The sequence below is a fragment of the Macrobrachium rosenbergii genome, chromosome 55 (genome assembly GCF_040412425.1).
Source record: "Macrobrachium rosenbergii isolate ZJJX-2024 chromosome 55, ASM4041242v1, whole genome shotgun sequence".
Lineage (NCBI taxonomy): Eukaryota > Metazoa > Arthropoda > Malacostraca > Decapoda > Palaemonidae > Macrobrachium > Macrobrachium rosenbergii.
In genome coordinates, this window is record NC_089795.1 from 26456556 (window position 1) to 26471347 (window position 14792).

Here is a 14792-nt window from a genome sequence, read left to right on the forward strand (position 1 = left end):
TTCAGATTCCTATGGTTAAGACTGGTGATAGAGCCCCAGGTCTTCATGAAAGTCCCAGCTCTTATAGCAGCCTGGGCTTACAGGATAAGTATCCACCTTTGTCATTACCTAAAGGATTGGCTCATCCTAATATCCCATTCTTGATCTCTCACAGAGACCTTGAGCACTTAAGCAGAGATAGTGGATCTGGGTATAGCCTCAATCAACATCCTGGAGGAGAAAATGAGGCCCCTGAAGTAAAGGATTTACAAGCTGAAGTGTGCTTTCCAGCCATTCTCGAAGGGCACAATTCTGAAAGCAAAGAAGTTGTAATCCTGATTAGACATTGATATTCCTAGTGATACTGATCTCCTTCAGCAGGTTCAGGATCCTGACCTAGATAGACATCATATTATTATTAAAATAGTTTAACCAGACCATTGAGCTGACTATCAGCTCTCATAGGGTTGGCCGAGTACCAAGTGACTATACGTAAGCAGTGTAAGGTGAAAGAGGCCTTTTAACTGAAACTACACATCAGAGGGGTCAACATCAAGATTGAACTGATTCAGCAAAGCAGATAAAGGTGGCAAGACACATAATGTAGCCATTCAATAAGGCAACAGTGAAGCATATATCCATATACATCCATCTACAAAGGGAGCTAGAAGATCCAAAGACCAAGCTGCACCATGTGAGGATTAATGCAATCTTGGGCAGCCCCAAAAGGAGATTTAGCATCCAAAGGGAAAACTTGGAAATCCAAAGCTGGAAATATTATCACAGGAACCTGAAGACTATGGAGTAGACCAAACAGTAAAGGAAAATGTATATTTTTCTATATTCATACAACAAAACTAGTCCAAACAGCACCTATTTCTTCTTGCTCCCCTTCACTGATGAAATGGGATGTAAGGACAGCTCCCTCCAAGGCCATTAAGAATTATCGTTACCAATTAATAATAACTACAATCTTCTTAAGGTCAATCCCATAAAAAATCAAGGTAATTATGAGTCTGCACATGAAGAACAAATTCCTTCTCCAATCACCTAGTGATTTGATCCAAGGCCTACATTTTTATCAAAGAAGTATTCAGTTAAATTACTCTTCGTGATTTCCCTGGCATTATCCAGGCCCATAACATACAAGAAGATTGCTCAATGCCCTTGCTTGGCAGATGACCCAACTGAAGTATACATCTATGGTATGTATTGGAATAGCCACTAAGTGACTAAACTATTATTCCAAGGACTCAAGTTTGTCTCATCAAGGGTTCAAGGACTAATTTTAGATGTTGGAGATGATTTTAAACTTTAGTTCTACAATGACCCAATACCTTTTGATTGCCAAAAGTAAAACACTGAAATCTCTTTTCATAACAACCACCAGAGAATTCACATTTGCTGACTGTGCTGGTGATTAGAACAACCACAAAGTTCTAAAATAATAAGTTATGCATGCCAGAAGGTATTTCTCTTACCTAAATAATGAGCCATTGCAAAACTACTGATAATATAGTTACAATAATGAGTAGCAAAACTATAGAAATACCTGAGGGGATAAATCTTACAAAATAAGGGAATAACCCAAAGAGAATTAAAAAGAGGTTACTGAACTTTGTACAGCCACTCACTACAACTGTGATAAAATCATTAGGCTTTATACCAAACATTCCAAGGGACAGAAATATAAATAAAATAAAAATGCAACATTATTCACTAAATTACTATGAAAATATGTACAGGCAGTCCGGTTTACACGTGAACCAAGCCACGACGTTCGAGGTTACGACGCTTTTCAAATATATTCATCAGAAATTATTTCCTTTTACGACGGATGTTCCGGGGTTACGACGCTGACGTATTATCCGGACGGAAGGAACAGGCCTCAAAACGGCAGAATAATCATAATTTGAAGCGTTTTAAAACTCAATAGCGTACGTAGTTTACGTCGTTTCAATGCACCCAGAGTATTAAAAGTAAGGTTTTCATACTTTGACGATTTTCGACGATTTTCCGCTTACGACGCATTTTCGGTTACGACGCTGGCGTGAAGAACGGAACCCCGTCAGAACCGGGGACCGCTTGTACTGGAAAGAAATCAGTAACAGCTGTTCAAAGATTACAGAGTCCAAGGGCAGCATGGAAGCAACATGGCAATCACAGAATTTCCACTCAGCCAGGTAGGAATATGCAAATTTAAGGAATTGCAGAGAATTATGCACCACATCATTAAAATGGCAAGAATACTGAAATCCCTAAGGAAATATGGGCATCCATGGTAAAAAAGAATGAAAAAATGACAACTTTCAAGAGGAAAGACAATAAGTTGTTGCATGTTTGCCAGACACAGAGAATGATTTAACTACCACTATTACCACCTGGGAAAACCTGTCCAGCCAAGGGCTCAGAGCTGCTGACTGCAGGATTAAACAAACAAAGATGAGAAACAACAAAGGAAAACACTGGGATATAAAGGCACTAAACAAAGTATTAAACTAAAATATTAAGAGTAGATGAAGCACTTTCCAATGCCTTCTTTTTTGATCTCTTATAATTTATGAAAGCATTGACATTTCCCATACTATATATGATTTCAGAAAGATCACACTTAGAAACAGTTTGGACATAGAACTTCCCTGTACTTTTCCCTTTGTTCTTTCAAAATTAGTGTAAAATCAAAGATAACTCACCACACATGTGTAGGTGCCCACATCAGCTGCTCTGACTTCTTGAATTTCCAGTGTCCCATCCTGCCGGATGCTAATACGAGGAGTGCCCTCTGGCTCTACCTGGACACCATCATGAAACCACTGAACTCCTACAGACACTGTAGGTGCATGTGATACTTTGCACTGAAGATTTGCAACTCGACCTAAAATTACTCTGGTGTCCACTGGAGGTTGGGTTATTTGCGTTTTGACTGGAAAAAAGAAAATGACATCCAAATAATTAACAACGCCTGACAGACCTATCTGTTAAGCAAAAGGCACACAGAAGCGTCACATGCTTGAAATAATAGATTTCTTGCGGTATTTCATCAAAACGTATTCCAGTTACAGTATAAATCACTGAAATGACAAAGGGCAAGACTAGCCCTACCTGTAGAGCTACGCGCCATTCTCTTAAAGTTTCTCAACTCCGTAGCTAGACCTATTACAAAATTACAATTTTACAGTTATTACAGGTATTATGGAGGATTCCCTTGGTCTATTACCGCAGGTACCAGCTTGAAGATCATTAAAAAAAAGAAAATTTTCAGAAATGCAAAGAATGAATATTGGTCTCATGAAGGATATGAGGCAATACAAGAAGACTACTGTACTTTACAAAGTGCCCATCACCATGAATTGAGATTCATTAACAAACTGTGGATCCAGTGATAAAAACTGTTGATGAGAACTTCCTTTATTGAAAGACCACAAAAAAAGTTTAAAAACTTCATGTTGCTTCGTCATTGTATTAGCTAGATGTCATACAATATCAATACACAACAAAGCACTCAAAGGTAATCATCATCATCATCGCCTACAACACCATATGGCACAAGGGACTAATGTGACATTCAACTACTCTTGTCTTTCCTATGCTTTCTCTTCCACAAATCTTCACTCATCGAACTTCCACAAATCTTCACTCATCGAACTTCCACAAATCTTCACTCATCGAAAGTGAAGTTGACGATTTTTATTTACCAGTGTACTAATAGCTATCTACCTCTACTTTATCCATGCCGCAGATGCTTTCTTAGTGCTCCCTCAACTGCTGCTTTACAGTTCAGTATGTTCCCAAGCCAATAAAACATTTTCTACCTCTTCTTAGACCTTGAGATCTATAATAACTGAGTTCTCAGCTCCCTTCTCTTCTTCATGTGCTCTCATCATACATTTTAAGCACTGAAAATCTTTTATACCATGTATATTTTGCATTCATAAGCATATCATCTCTTGTAATATCATCTGTTACACTTGGTACACAGTGTACTGTATATCCACCCCCTCACCTTTCCCACAACCACACATGGCCACTTTCTTGTTAGTGCTTTTTTTTGCTTCCTTTCTAGCCAAAAGTGTCTTTGTTTTACATATTTCCACCACATTTTCCTCAGATTCTGCTGTTAACACTATGTAATCTGCATAAAGCAACTCCTATTGGCTCTTTTATTAGCACTCCTTCATAGCTTCTTTCATTACTGTGATAAACTGGAAAAGGCTCAGAATAGATCTTTGATGGACACCAACACTTATCTCAAATCCCACTGTCTTCACTCTAGATCTGATACTATGGTGGAGTAATGTCACTAGCGTATCAAGGCTTTCTCAAACTTTGTGCTTTCATACTGCCATTTAATTATGTCTCGGTACTTTGTCAAATGTCTATTCAAGACTTTAAGATATGTGGTATATCATCTTCCTCTTTGCATGGTACTTTTCCAGTAATTATCTCATTATCATGACAACTTCTGGTGTTGATCTGCATACTTCCATTGCCTTTTGTAGTACCTTCTTGTAGAGTTTCCTCTGATCACTCTTTGACAAATGCTGTATTTGCTGAACCTTTTTTCCTTTATTTTACTCTTTTGACTGGCTTTTCTTTTTACTTTCTATTCAATACTGTTAAACTAACTTGCAGCAATTCAAGATGAGTACAATATACCTCAACTGGTGCAAGTCTTTCCTTGATGCTGTCCATACTGACCATCCAAATAAAATCAGTGTTTCAGCTTCTCCACTCTTGCACATTATCAACTTCTCTCTGGGTTTCTCACAATTATGATTACAACACTCTTATAGAAAATTACAAATGGGGAGACTCGTTGATCAACATAATAACATTTAAGAACGCAAGTGAGATGTTAAAAAAGGTGATACAATTAATGTACTTTTTAATCATAATATTCAAACATCTTTTCTCCGACTCAGAGATACCACTTGGTGTGGAAATCCAATTCTTATGTGAAGAACTGTGGAGTTTTTAGTTGCACTGGAAGGAAATTTTATTTTTGAAAATGGTTTTTCAGAAATTAAGTATTTCATAAACTACATTATCTGTATTCATCCCTTGACAAGTATACGACCACCAAATTTGCTTTATGACTATTACAGCTATTACTTTATAACCTAACAGTTACTACTGCACTATTTATAAAATGATCTCCATATAAAGTTTGTGATCTGTCAAGTTTATTCTGCCACTGCAGTATATATATCTTTTTCTTTACCTTTGAGAACATTCTCTTGATCTAAACTTTGTAATTTTCCAACACCACACTAAAAGACAAACGTGAAGTGTTAAAACTTCAAGTGATTTTCCAATGACAAAGGTCCTCATCAACAGTGGTCTTTGTTACTGTTTCCATCACCACCTACAAAGCTCATTTGCAAAGAGTTAATAACTACATCAAGTCAACATTACAGAGATTATGAGAAAAAGTCTCACCACAATACCAAAAACTACACTACTCTGAGTGTTACTCTACAAAATTTTTCATTCAATTTACTTGAATTCAAAGCTCAGGTATTGTAGTCAAAGAACTTAATTTTTATCTGTAATTTAAAAAAAAATACTTATGAAACAAGTTTCTAATCAAAATTATAGTAAATCATACTAAAAAAAGAAATTACAAATTATTCAAGCTTGAAAACAATTTGACCAGCCACACTGCTATAAACCTGAAACATAAGCAAAGAATTGGTTAATCTCCCGCTTGGTTTACAGAATTGCAGCCCTACCTAGTGACCAAAAATTAACCATAGGTCTTACAAAATAAAAGTTACATGCAAATCAAAACTACCCTGTACACCTCTTATGAAGGAGAGTAAAATGCAAATAATAATAATTCTCATGCAATGATGAATTTACCATACTCATGGTTCAGAATATTCATGTTACTTATAAGCCAAGGAGAAGAGAAAGATCACCACCTTCAAACATGTTCATGAAAAGTTAAATACAGTAGTTTCCCCATGTAATTAAAAGGGTACTTATGAGTTGGTTTCCCCTGTATTTTTCTTCGTAGCAAATGTAGAGAACACACAACCACCAAACAGAATGGTTAATCCCAAATATAAGCAGTTGATAATGGGGCTAGGCATTTCACTATGGCCTGGCATTTCACTATGGCCTGTTATGTCTTTTAAGTCTTTTGTAGTAGAAGACAAAATGTCAAGTGAAATAAAAATTCTTATTCTGAAAGATTTTTTGTCCAAAAATCTTCAATAAACCACAATCTAACACGGGTTTAATGAAAACATCATTTATGTCTCTTTCACTGAAATGAACCACAATAAACTTCTGAACCTTACGGTAAACGGTAAGAAAATTAAAGCTCTTATGATGAAAATTAAACCTAACTCACAAAGAATATACCACTGATGTGAACAGAATTGTGATTTCTAAGTTACCTTATTTTTGAAACATATGAAGCAATAAACATGTTATATTTATATCATACACCTCCTCCCCACAATGCAAAGACTGACCAGCCAAGAACATAAAAAACTGATTGATACTGCCTTTAGACACATGACATATTGGCTTCTAAAGATTACAATGAACTTTTACTCAAAGAACTTCTTCCTAACACAAAAGCTAAATGAAAAAATTAGTGATTACAATAAGAATAATATTCATTTTATAAAATTACGTGTAATAAGAATTTTGTCACATGTACCACAACCCTATCCTTGGTGTTTGTTCTTTAATATACACTGTGGTAGTCAGATGAGCTTTCATGGGTCAATAATAATATAGAAAATTATACAGAATAACAACTTAGTATAAAAGGAAGCATCAAATTTAGGCATCAGTAATAAAATATCAAGCAAACATTGCATAGGAATATTTCTTTTGTGCTGAAACAAGAAATCTCAACCAAATATAAAAACTTTATTGCAACCACAAAAATGTCTGAGGCAAGGCATAGTGGTATTATGTCATAGCTCAGTCCATTGTATAATTTGTAGTCATAGTTCACCTATATCTTGCAAAAACACTCAAATATTCAATACGAAAATATACGCTGAAAAAAAATTTGCCTCCAACAAGGCCTTAAGCCACAACCAGGTGTAAAGTTTAGATCCACATGTATTCACAACAGATTTTAGTTGATTTCTCCCATGTCTACTCAATACTACATAAACCTTGATGTACTTATAACTTTTTGTAATAAATATTTTCATTTGCAACTAGACTGCTCCCTTTTCTCCAGCTAATTTTTTTCCTTATGTCCATGTCAATTCTGTTTATATTTTGCTTTCCTTAGTCTTTCCGGTCTTTAGTTCATTGGTTGATGTATAAATTTCTTACTTATCTGATCAAGATCAATTATATTAGTCTAGCTCATGAAATTTCAATTCAATCCAAGTCATTTCAAGAGTATAAAAACAATTCAGTTTATATTAGTACAATGAATTAAAAAAGTAAAATGATAGTTTTTCAAATACATGAGGAGATAAACAGTTGTCATGTAATTACAGACCATAAAAAACACAGAACTTACTACATACTTCAGGATCTAATGTTCCTTTCTTGAGAAAAATTACAAGAAAGCATCGATAACATTCATGGCCAGTCAAGTTGCTGAACGCAATAAAATAAAATAGTGTAGTGTACCTCAACAACAAGTTGCGAAGTCATTCCCATACAATGACAACTGAAATGCCATTAAGATTATGTACGACAGAAATATTCAAAGATCAAAACTTCAAGAAAGGAAGAGAAATCAAATTTAGGCTTACCTAGAATAGTCAGCCAAGCACTTTCAGACACAGTACCAGCTTCATTGGATCTCACGCAAGTGTACTTCCCTTCATCATCACTGTTAACACCAGCAATCAGCAAATCTCCAGAGGAAAGTATCTGATAGTGCCCATTTTCAACTAATTCTACATTATCTGGGAAAAGTAAGAGGCTCTCCATTAATAGGTGTAATTCTAATATAATACTGATCATCTCCAACACGTCACAACATCTTAGGAGTACAATACTGTACATCAATGGTAACAGCCCAAACCTACTAAAAAAATATTTAAATTACACTTACATCTTACTTTCTGCACATTTTATCATACACTAAGTTCACTATACTTCAATGGCAAAGCGTTTTATTAAAACCAAGAAAAGAAAAAAGTAACACTACATGCAGGCAAATACCAAACAACATTAAGAACTACTAAAGACCAATGGGAGAGATAATGTTTACAGTGTTTTATAAGGCACATTCGAGATGGTGTTAAAAATGTTTTACAGTATCCTTTCAGGCCCTGCAATCTCTTCAACCTTGGCTGTCCTATTTCTTAAACTTTGCCTAGCTCTAATTCTCATCACTCATTTCAGCACAAATCCAATGTTACTCAGTGGTCTTATTTACACTAATTTATGATAGTAACCCATGATCTTTAAAGATGCTTTGGAAGTCTGGTCTTTTGATACATGGGGAAAAATATGATATATAACAAAGCCCCTATGGTATAGCATACCCATTCATGATATCCCATAACTAACAGTAGTCACCTAAAATTCCTAGCATAAGTAAAGCTGTAATTCACAGTGATTATTCCACCTATGACATTTATCTGGAAAATTTATAATTTATAACACGGTATCCAAGCTAAAAACCACCATAATAATTTAGCTGATAAAAAATCTCGTAAGTTGAGATTTGATACTGAGGGGCTGGTTGCAATAATAAAATTTAGAATAAAGTACTTTGTATTCAACATAAAAAGGATTATTTGCATTTAACCTACCTTCAAATAACCAAGTAACATTGGGGTGAGGTGCCCCACCAGCTCGACAAGAGATGGTTGCATCTTGGCCATCTAACACTGTGCGATTCTCAGGAGATACATCCATCACAGGAGCTGAAGCTGTAATGAAAAACCATGTGACACTTTTGAAGCCATCTCCCTAAAATTTTCTAAAATTTCTACGGAAAAACTTTCATAATACTGTAAACTCCTCTGAAATTTTAGGACACTTCTTAAACAAGTATTGAAAAATAGCTGACAAATATTTTGTGTGGTACTGTCATCTGAAATTTACTTATTCAGTCATACAAAGTAGATCAATGAATGAAAAGTTTTCATGAAGGCTTGCTTACTTTGCAAGAAAACAGAAAGTACCCAGTCAATAATTCTCTCATAGCCTATTTGGTTTTGGTTTAATACTTCACTCCATGCTGCTACCCATAAGCTAAGCAGTCACTTGCCTTGATGCATCTTTTCCAAATAATTCTATTAAAAGCATCTTCCTCTGCTAAACCCTTCATCTCCAAATTGTCCCTCACCTTATCACACCATCTAACCCTTTGCATCTCTCTCAACCTTCTGCCCTAACAGGTTCCACCCTAGCCTCTTCACTCCTCCCTCTTCACTTATCCTTACATGCCCACACCATCTCAGTTTCACTTCTTATCATGCCACTAATCTTTGCCAATTTCTTTGTTTTCCAGCCTCTAATGCTGCAACATGACCAAAATCCACCTCAGCATCCTCATTTCTGTTCAGTCTAACTTCTCTTCCTCCTTCCTTTTTAATGGTCTGATTACGGTACAACAGGGCTTTATTTTCAGTTTGCTGAGCATTCTTATGTCCCAAACTACCCTTGCCACTTCTCTCTATGCCCCCAAGCTGCTTTTATCCAGCTTTCAACCTACTAGCTGAAAGTAGATCCTAAGTACTTGAAACTCTCTGTTTAATTTAAATCTATACAGCTTCTATCTTGTATAAATAACCTACTCCCACCCTTGCTTGCTGGACACCAAAACCTCTGCTTTACCTACATTTACCTTCATATTATCCCATTCCTTTACACTGTAGTTTACTTCCTGGTGTCTTAAAAGAGTGCTTTAAAGTTACAAAACCATTTCCACTTAATGCATACCTGTAATATGCCTATAATATGATTTTCAAAAGGGAGTATGTATAACATTCATCTAAAGTTATTTGGTTTCCTGAATCATTTCTGCAATGACCAGTTTCTAACTGCTCACTGAAAATATCAAAACATAGTGCTGTACCTAATGACCAATTAAAAAAGATAACTCATTTCTATTATTGAGAAAAAATTCAATGTGAAATCTCAGCCACCACTTACAAATAATAATCTTCAATCATACTTTCAAACCAGCTTGCAATATTAGTGCTTTTCTTCAAATGTTACCTTGGTATAATACTTACTCTTTACTTTCAGCCATGTGTAAGATGACGTTTCACCAGCAACATTGGAAGCTAGGCATTGAAACATGCCTGTGTCGTTTACTTGAACAGAGGAAATAGCCAGAGAGCCATTCAGAAGCACCCGATATCTGAAAGACAACAAAAATCATTACCCTATAAACTAGCTATTCATCAAACCATGAGCAAGAGGTTTGTTAAGACAAGAGAGAGAGAGAGAGAGAGCAAACAATTTACAGTAGACTATAAGATATGAAAGCACATTAAAAATTCATTCTATAACTTAACTTCCTAATGAAAAGACACTCCTTACATATCTAATTTCTCAGCCAGTCCTATGTCCTCATATACAGTATTTTCTGTTTACTAAGTAAAGTTTTCAGCCTTCAGGAAAGCATAAGGCTGCATCATATCTTTTATGATTCCTTCAAGAATTGGTAAACAAACCAGCTCCTGTGCTTTTCTATTGTGTTTTTTCTAGGTAATCCATTCTTGCATTTACCCTTCCTCTATGAAACCTGCACTGATTTAAGAGATTCAAAAGAAAGGTAACTACTTTAATCCATCAAACCAACATTGTAATGCTTTAGCTCCTACTGTTGCAAAAGTATTTGAAATTACCATCAATTCTCACTTTTCAAACACCTAGAATAAAGCTCTCTTCTTGAGGACCAGCATTAAGGCTTACATTAGACTAGTTCTACTGCAGACCTTAATTACCTTACTGATATTTGGTCACCTTCTCTGCGAGTTTCAAAATATCTCCTAACTCTATGCTTGAGTGCAACATAATTTAAGTATACAAAACAATAAAAAATTTGTACAGATGTATCTGACAGCCATTGTCATCTTTCAAAAAGAGTACTACAATACTTGATCATCATATCTTAGATTATATATTTAAAATACAATTTGATGTGATTACCTGTTGTCATCTAAACTAACAATATTTCCAGCATCTCTGTGCCAAGTCACATATGGTTCAGGTGTCCCAGTGACAGAGCATGGTATCATCAAAGTTTTCCCCAAGTCTGCAAAGGTCTCAGGAGGTAGTTGCCGTGACAGCTTCGGGCGGTCTGCAAATAAGACAAATCTTTCAAAAATTTTACTAACAATTTTTCATATAAAATTTATAGTAATCTCATGGACTGGAGCACGTTACATGTAAATGGATGGATAAATAGGGGGTGTATGCTAGTGTTTTCTGTGAACGATGCAGTTGTTATGTTTAAAATTGTACATAATTGGTATGGACACATGGTAAAGTTCAAACTATGGCAAATGTATACACCATATTTGTGTAAGATCTGTGGATGTTATTAATATGTATGAAGCTTGTCAGAAAGGAAACAGACAATATATTCCAAATCAATATTTATGAGATTAAGTATGAATGAACCATTTGAAAATGTCGTGGCTGTTTCGGTGCCTGTGACTGTGTCACTGACTGAATAAATGACATAAAACACTGACTCTGCTTCCTAGCTATAATAAAGATTTTTACAGCAAAAAAATTAAAAATAAAATAAAAACTTACCTATAACAGATACATGAGCTATCGCAATAATAGGGTCATCAATGCTTGTTCTTAGTCGCACTTGGCATTTATAAACTCCTGCGTAGTTCAGATCTGCTTGAAGGAGACTCAGAGTGCGGTTCCACAGGCCATTTAGGGAAAAAACAACTCCTGATAACTCAATCGGAACATCATCTTTGAACCACAGAGTCTCCAGTTGATACAAAGGCCTAAAATAAGCAGCAAAACAAATATAAAAAGTTATTTGATAAGTCTTATTATTCAAAAACAACTTATATCAACTCAGATTTCTTCCTACTAAAAGATACTGTTAGCAACTTAAAACTGCCCCGACTCATTCTTGATGAACTAAACAAATACAGTACAGGTACTTACAAATACGTCTACGAGTATCATCTTTCAATTAGTCTGCTTACACATCCAGGATAAATTGCGAAATATTTTCTAGGCTATTAGCAATTATAAATTGTGTTTCCACTGTAGGTAAATAGGCCTACTTCAAGAAAATATCAGTAAAGTACTTCCTAATTGTTGAGGCCTTTATTGTCATCTCCGTATTTTATTTTGTCGCTCACTTTTCTTTCCTTCAAAACACAATAGTACAAGTACACTCCATTGCTCTTCTGTAACAATAGCTTTCCTTCCTGTCTGCCTGAGTCTCTCTCTCTCTCTCTCTCTCTCTCTCTCTCTCTCTCTCTCTCTCCAAAATGAAGTTCTCCATTAGCAACTGCACTCTAATAACATGAAAAGGAAATTTTTCTCACCATTCAATATGACTGCAATCACTGATACCTTAAAAAGAATTTTTGCCCACCACTACAGTAACTAAAACATCAAGCCATTATCATATTATGCTGTACTACTTCAGTTTGCATATAATGCAGAATGGCAAAAATAAAGTTTATAAGAGACTATTCTTTAGCAAATTCAGATTCAAATCACTTGCATTGTTGATAAATAGGCATTAATATTTTACATCTAGCCATACATTCTGCTTGAACAACTTTGGAAACTAAACTTACAATAAACAACTTTGGAAACTATACTTACAGTAAACAATGTTAAAAGTTGTAAATGAATATATGCAACATAAGTATTGCTTTGCACACCAAACAATAATAGCAATGTCCATCAAAAGACATAAGTAATGTATGTGTTCAATTAGACACGTTCTTTAGAAAATTCTCATTCTCTGATCACCATACACGATAAAATAAAATAGCCCCATAACATATACTTTGAGTCACCCTTTGACAGTCTAGGAATGCTTTTCAGTGCTCTAGTTAATGTATCCTTTCGCTTTCACCATAATCATCATGCACTTATGTCTCTTGGATATTACAAGAAGCCTAAACTGGGCTAAAAATGTGCATCGATATGACTCTCACCTTGTGCCAACCTTGACATATTTTTTATTTAGTTCTATTTTTTTTGCATTTTGAAATTATACTTTAAACACTGGCAGATATGACAGTATCTTTACAATTATACTCATAAAGATACAAATGTTGATCTCATCATGCATACACAAAAAAACTAAACTAACCACTATAAATTAAGATGCAAACCCAACTGCAATATGAGCAACAACAACAAAGTACTAACCTTGCATTTGCTATACACTGTAAATGTGCAATACTGGATTCTCTGACAATGGTAGTGTTTACTGGCGGAACAATCATGGTAGGTGCGATTTCTTCTTCAGGAGCTGATTCACTGTCCTCAACTATTAGCCTAATGTCTCCACTAATTTCTTCTACACCCAACTGTGTGTTGGTGATGCGAGCACTGAGGAAAGGAGCAAAAATGTCAAAAATGGAGTAAATAGATATGAAATACATTACACGTAATATATTAGCATGGGACACCAGGAAAGGCAATATAAGCATTACAGAAATCACAAAAATGAAATTTTTAACTGTTCTTGCTGAAGAGGATATAATCTTATTTTAAGTCATGCACCACTAAAATTTGATGTTTCACGTCTATAAATTGTACAAAAGATTCTCCGTTATCTTGAACCTTTCGTCATCACTACCTGGATATAATAGACCTGTTTAAACTGCAGAGGTATTTTCTTGGTCCACAGCAATTCACCAAATGACTGTTATCACACCTCAAAAATTATTTTACAGTAAGAGGGAAATTTTTACTACTTTCATTTTATTTCTATACATATAAGGTATTTACCCCAAATGCTGTCCATTATATGAAGAGAACTGCAACAGCATTACCCAAAAATTATTTCTATGAATTAGCTGAGGAGTTTATCTTAAATATCTTAGCTAAAGATGCAAGGAAAAACATGGCACACTCACCTATAGGTCTTCATGTCTGTACGTTCTGTAGATAAAATAATAAGTGAGGAGTCGTCGTTCGCTGTCGCATATTTAATGCCATAGAGCAGTGACCCATCATCAGCCTGCCAGGTCACAGATGGGGGAGGGTACGAATTAACTGGTGGAAGGGACAGGACAGCTGCATTACCAGCAGTCACTGTGACGTTTGTGCCTTCTGTTGCATTGTACCCAGCCATATCTATTGGATAAAATTAAAACTTCATAAGTGTTTCACATAATGCCTTTGGATAATCTGTCAGGAGGAGTTATATACCTTTATTCAATCAGTTGCATTCTACTAGGAAAATTTTACATGTTTTTACCACACATTTTGTCATGCTTTTTTAACAAAATGAAGGTTCTGTATCATATGTTCATGGCTGCTTGTTAAAAAAAAATAACTTTAAAAAGTTTTTTATATTAAGACCTTCACCAAATTTCTCAAATCTTTTTGATAATATCAAAGGCATTTATCAAATATTTGGCATAACACTGAAAACTTTTACAGCAAAGGAGGAAAAAAATAAGAAGAACGACTTATGAAAATGAAAAAAATTCAATTCAATCCGGACTCACAAGCAACAGAAACGGTGATCTTGGCAGAAAATATGGCTCCTGCCGAGTTGAGCGCGACGCAGCGGTAATCTCCAGCATCCTCTTTCGTGACAGAGGAAATCTTGTAAAAATGCTCTCCCGAAAACTCGCCCAATATCTCGCCGTCACGTTGCCACCTGTATTCCGGCTGGGGATAACCTGCAA

At 35.4% G+C, this 14792-nt stretch overlaps 1 protein-coding gene across 14 annotated transcripts in view; it reads right to left on the minus strand.

The window, feature by feature from the left end:
* Positions 1 to 14792, minus strand: part of sdk (sidekick cell adhesion molecule) — a 213856-nt gene that overhangs the window by 85348 nt on the left and 113716 nt on the right. For 10 of the 14 annotated variants that reach the window (XM_067099559.1, XM_067099557.1, XM_067099558.1 and 7 more), the window contains exons 3-12: positions 14610 to 14786; positions 14013 to 14232; positions 13300 to 13482; positions 11695 to 11903; positions 11083 to 11233; positions 10161 to 10288; positions 8730 to 8849; positions 7719 to 7874; positions 3082 to 3132; positions 2673 to 2902 (exon numbers count right to left, since the gene is read on the minus strand). In XM_067099559.1, the coding sequence (XP_066955660.1) occupies positions 2673 to 2902; positions 3082 to 3132; positions 7719 to 7874; positions 8730 to 8849; positions 10161 to 10288; positions 11083 to 11233; positions 11695 to 11903; positions 13300 to 13482; positions 14013 to 14232; positions 14610 to 14786 (1625 nt within the window). The remainder of the gene's footprint in view (positions 1 to 2672; positions 2903 to 3081; positions 3133 to 7718; positions 7875 to 8729; positions 8850 to 10160; positions 10289 to 11082; positions 11234 to 11694; positions 11904 to 13299; positions 13483 to 14012; positions 14233 to 14609; positions 14787 to 14792) is intronic. The other 4 variants (XM_067099562.1, XM_067099560.1, XM_067099556.1 and 1 more) reach the window with 1 other exon arrangement.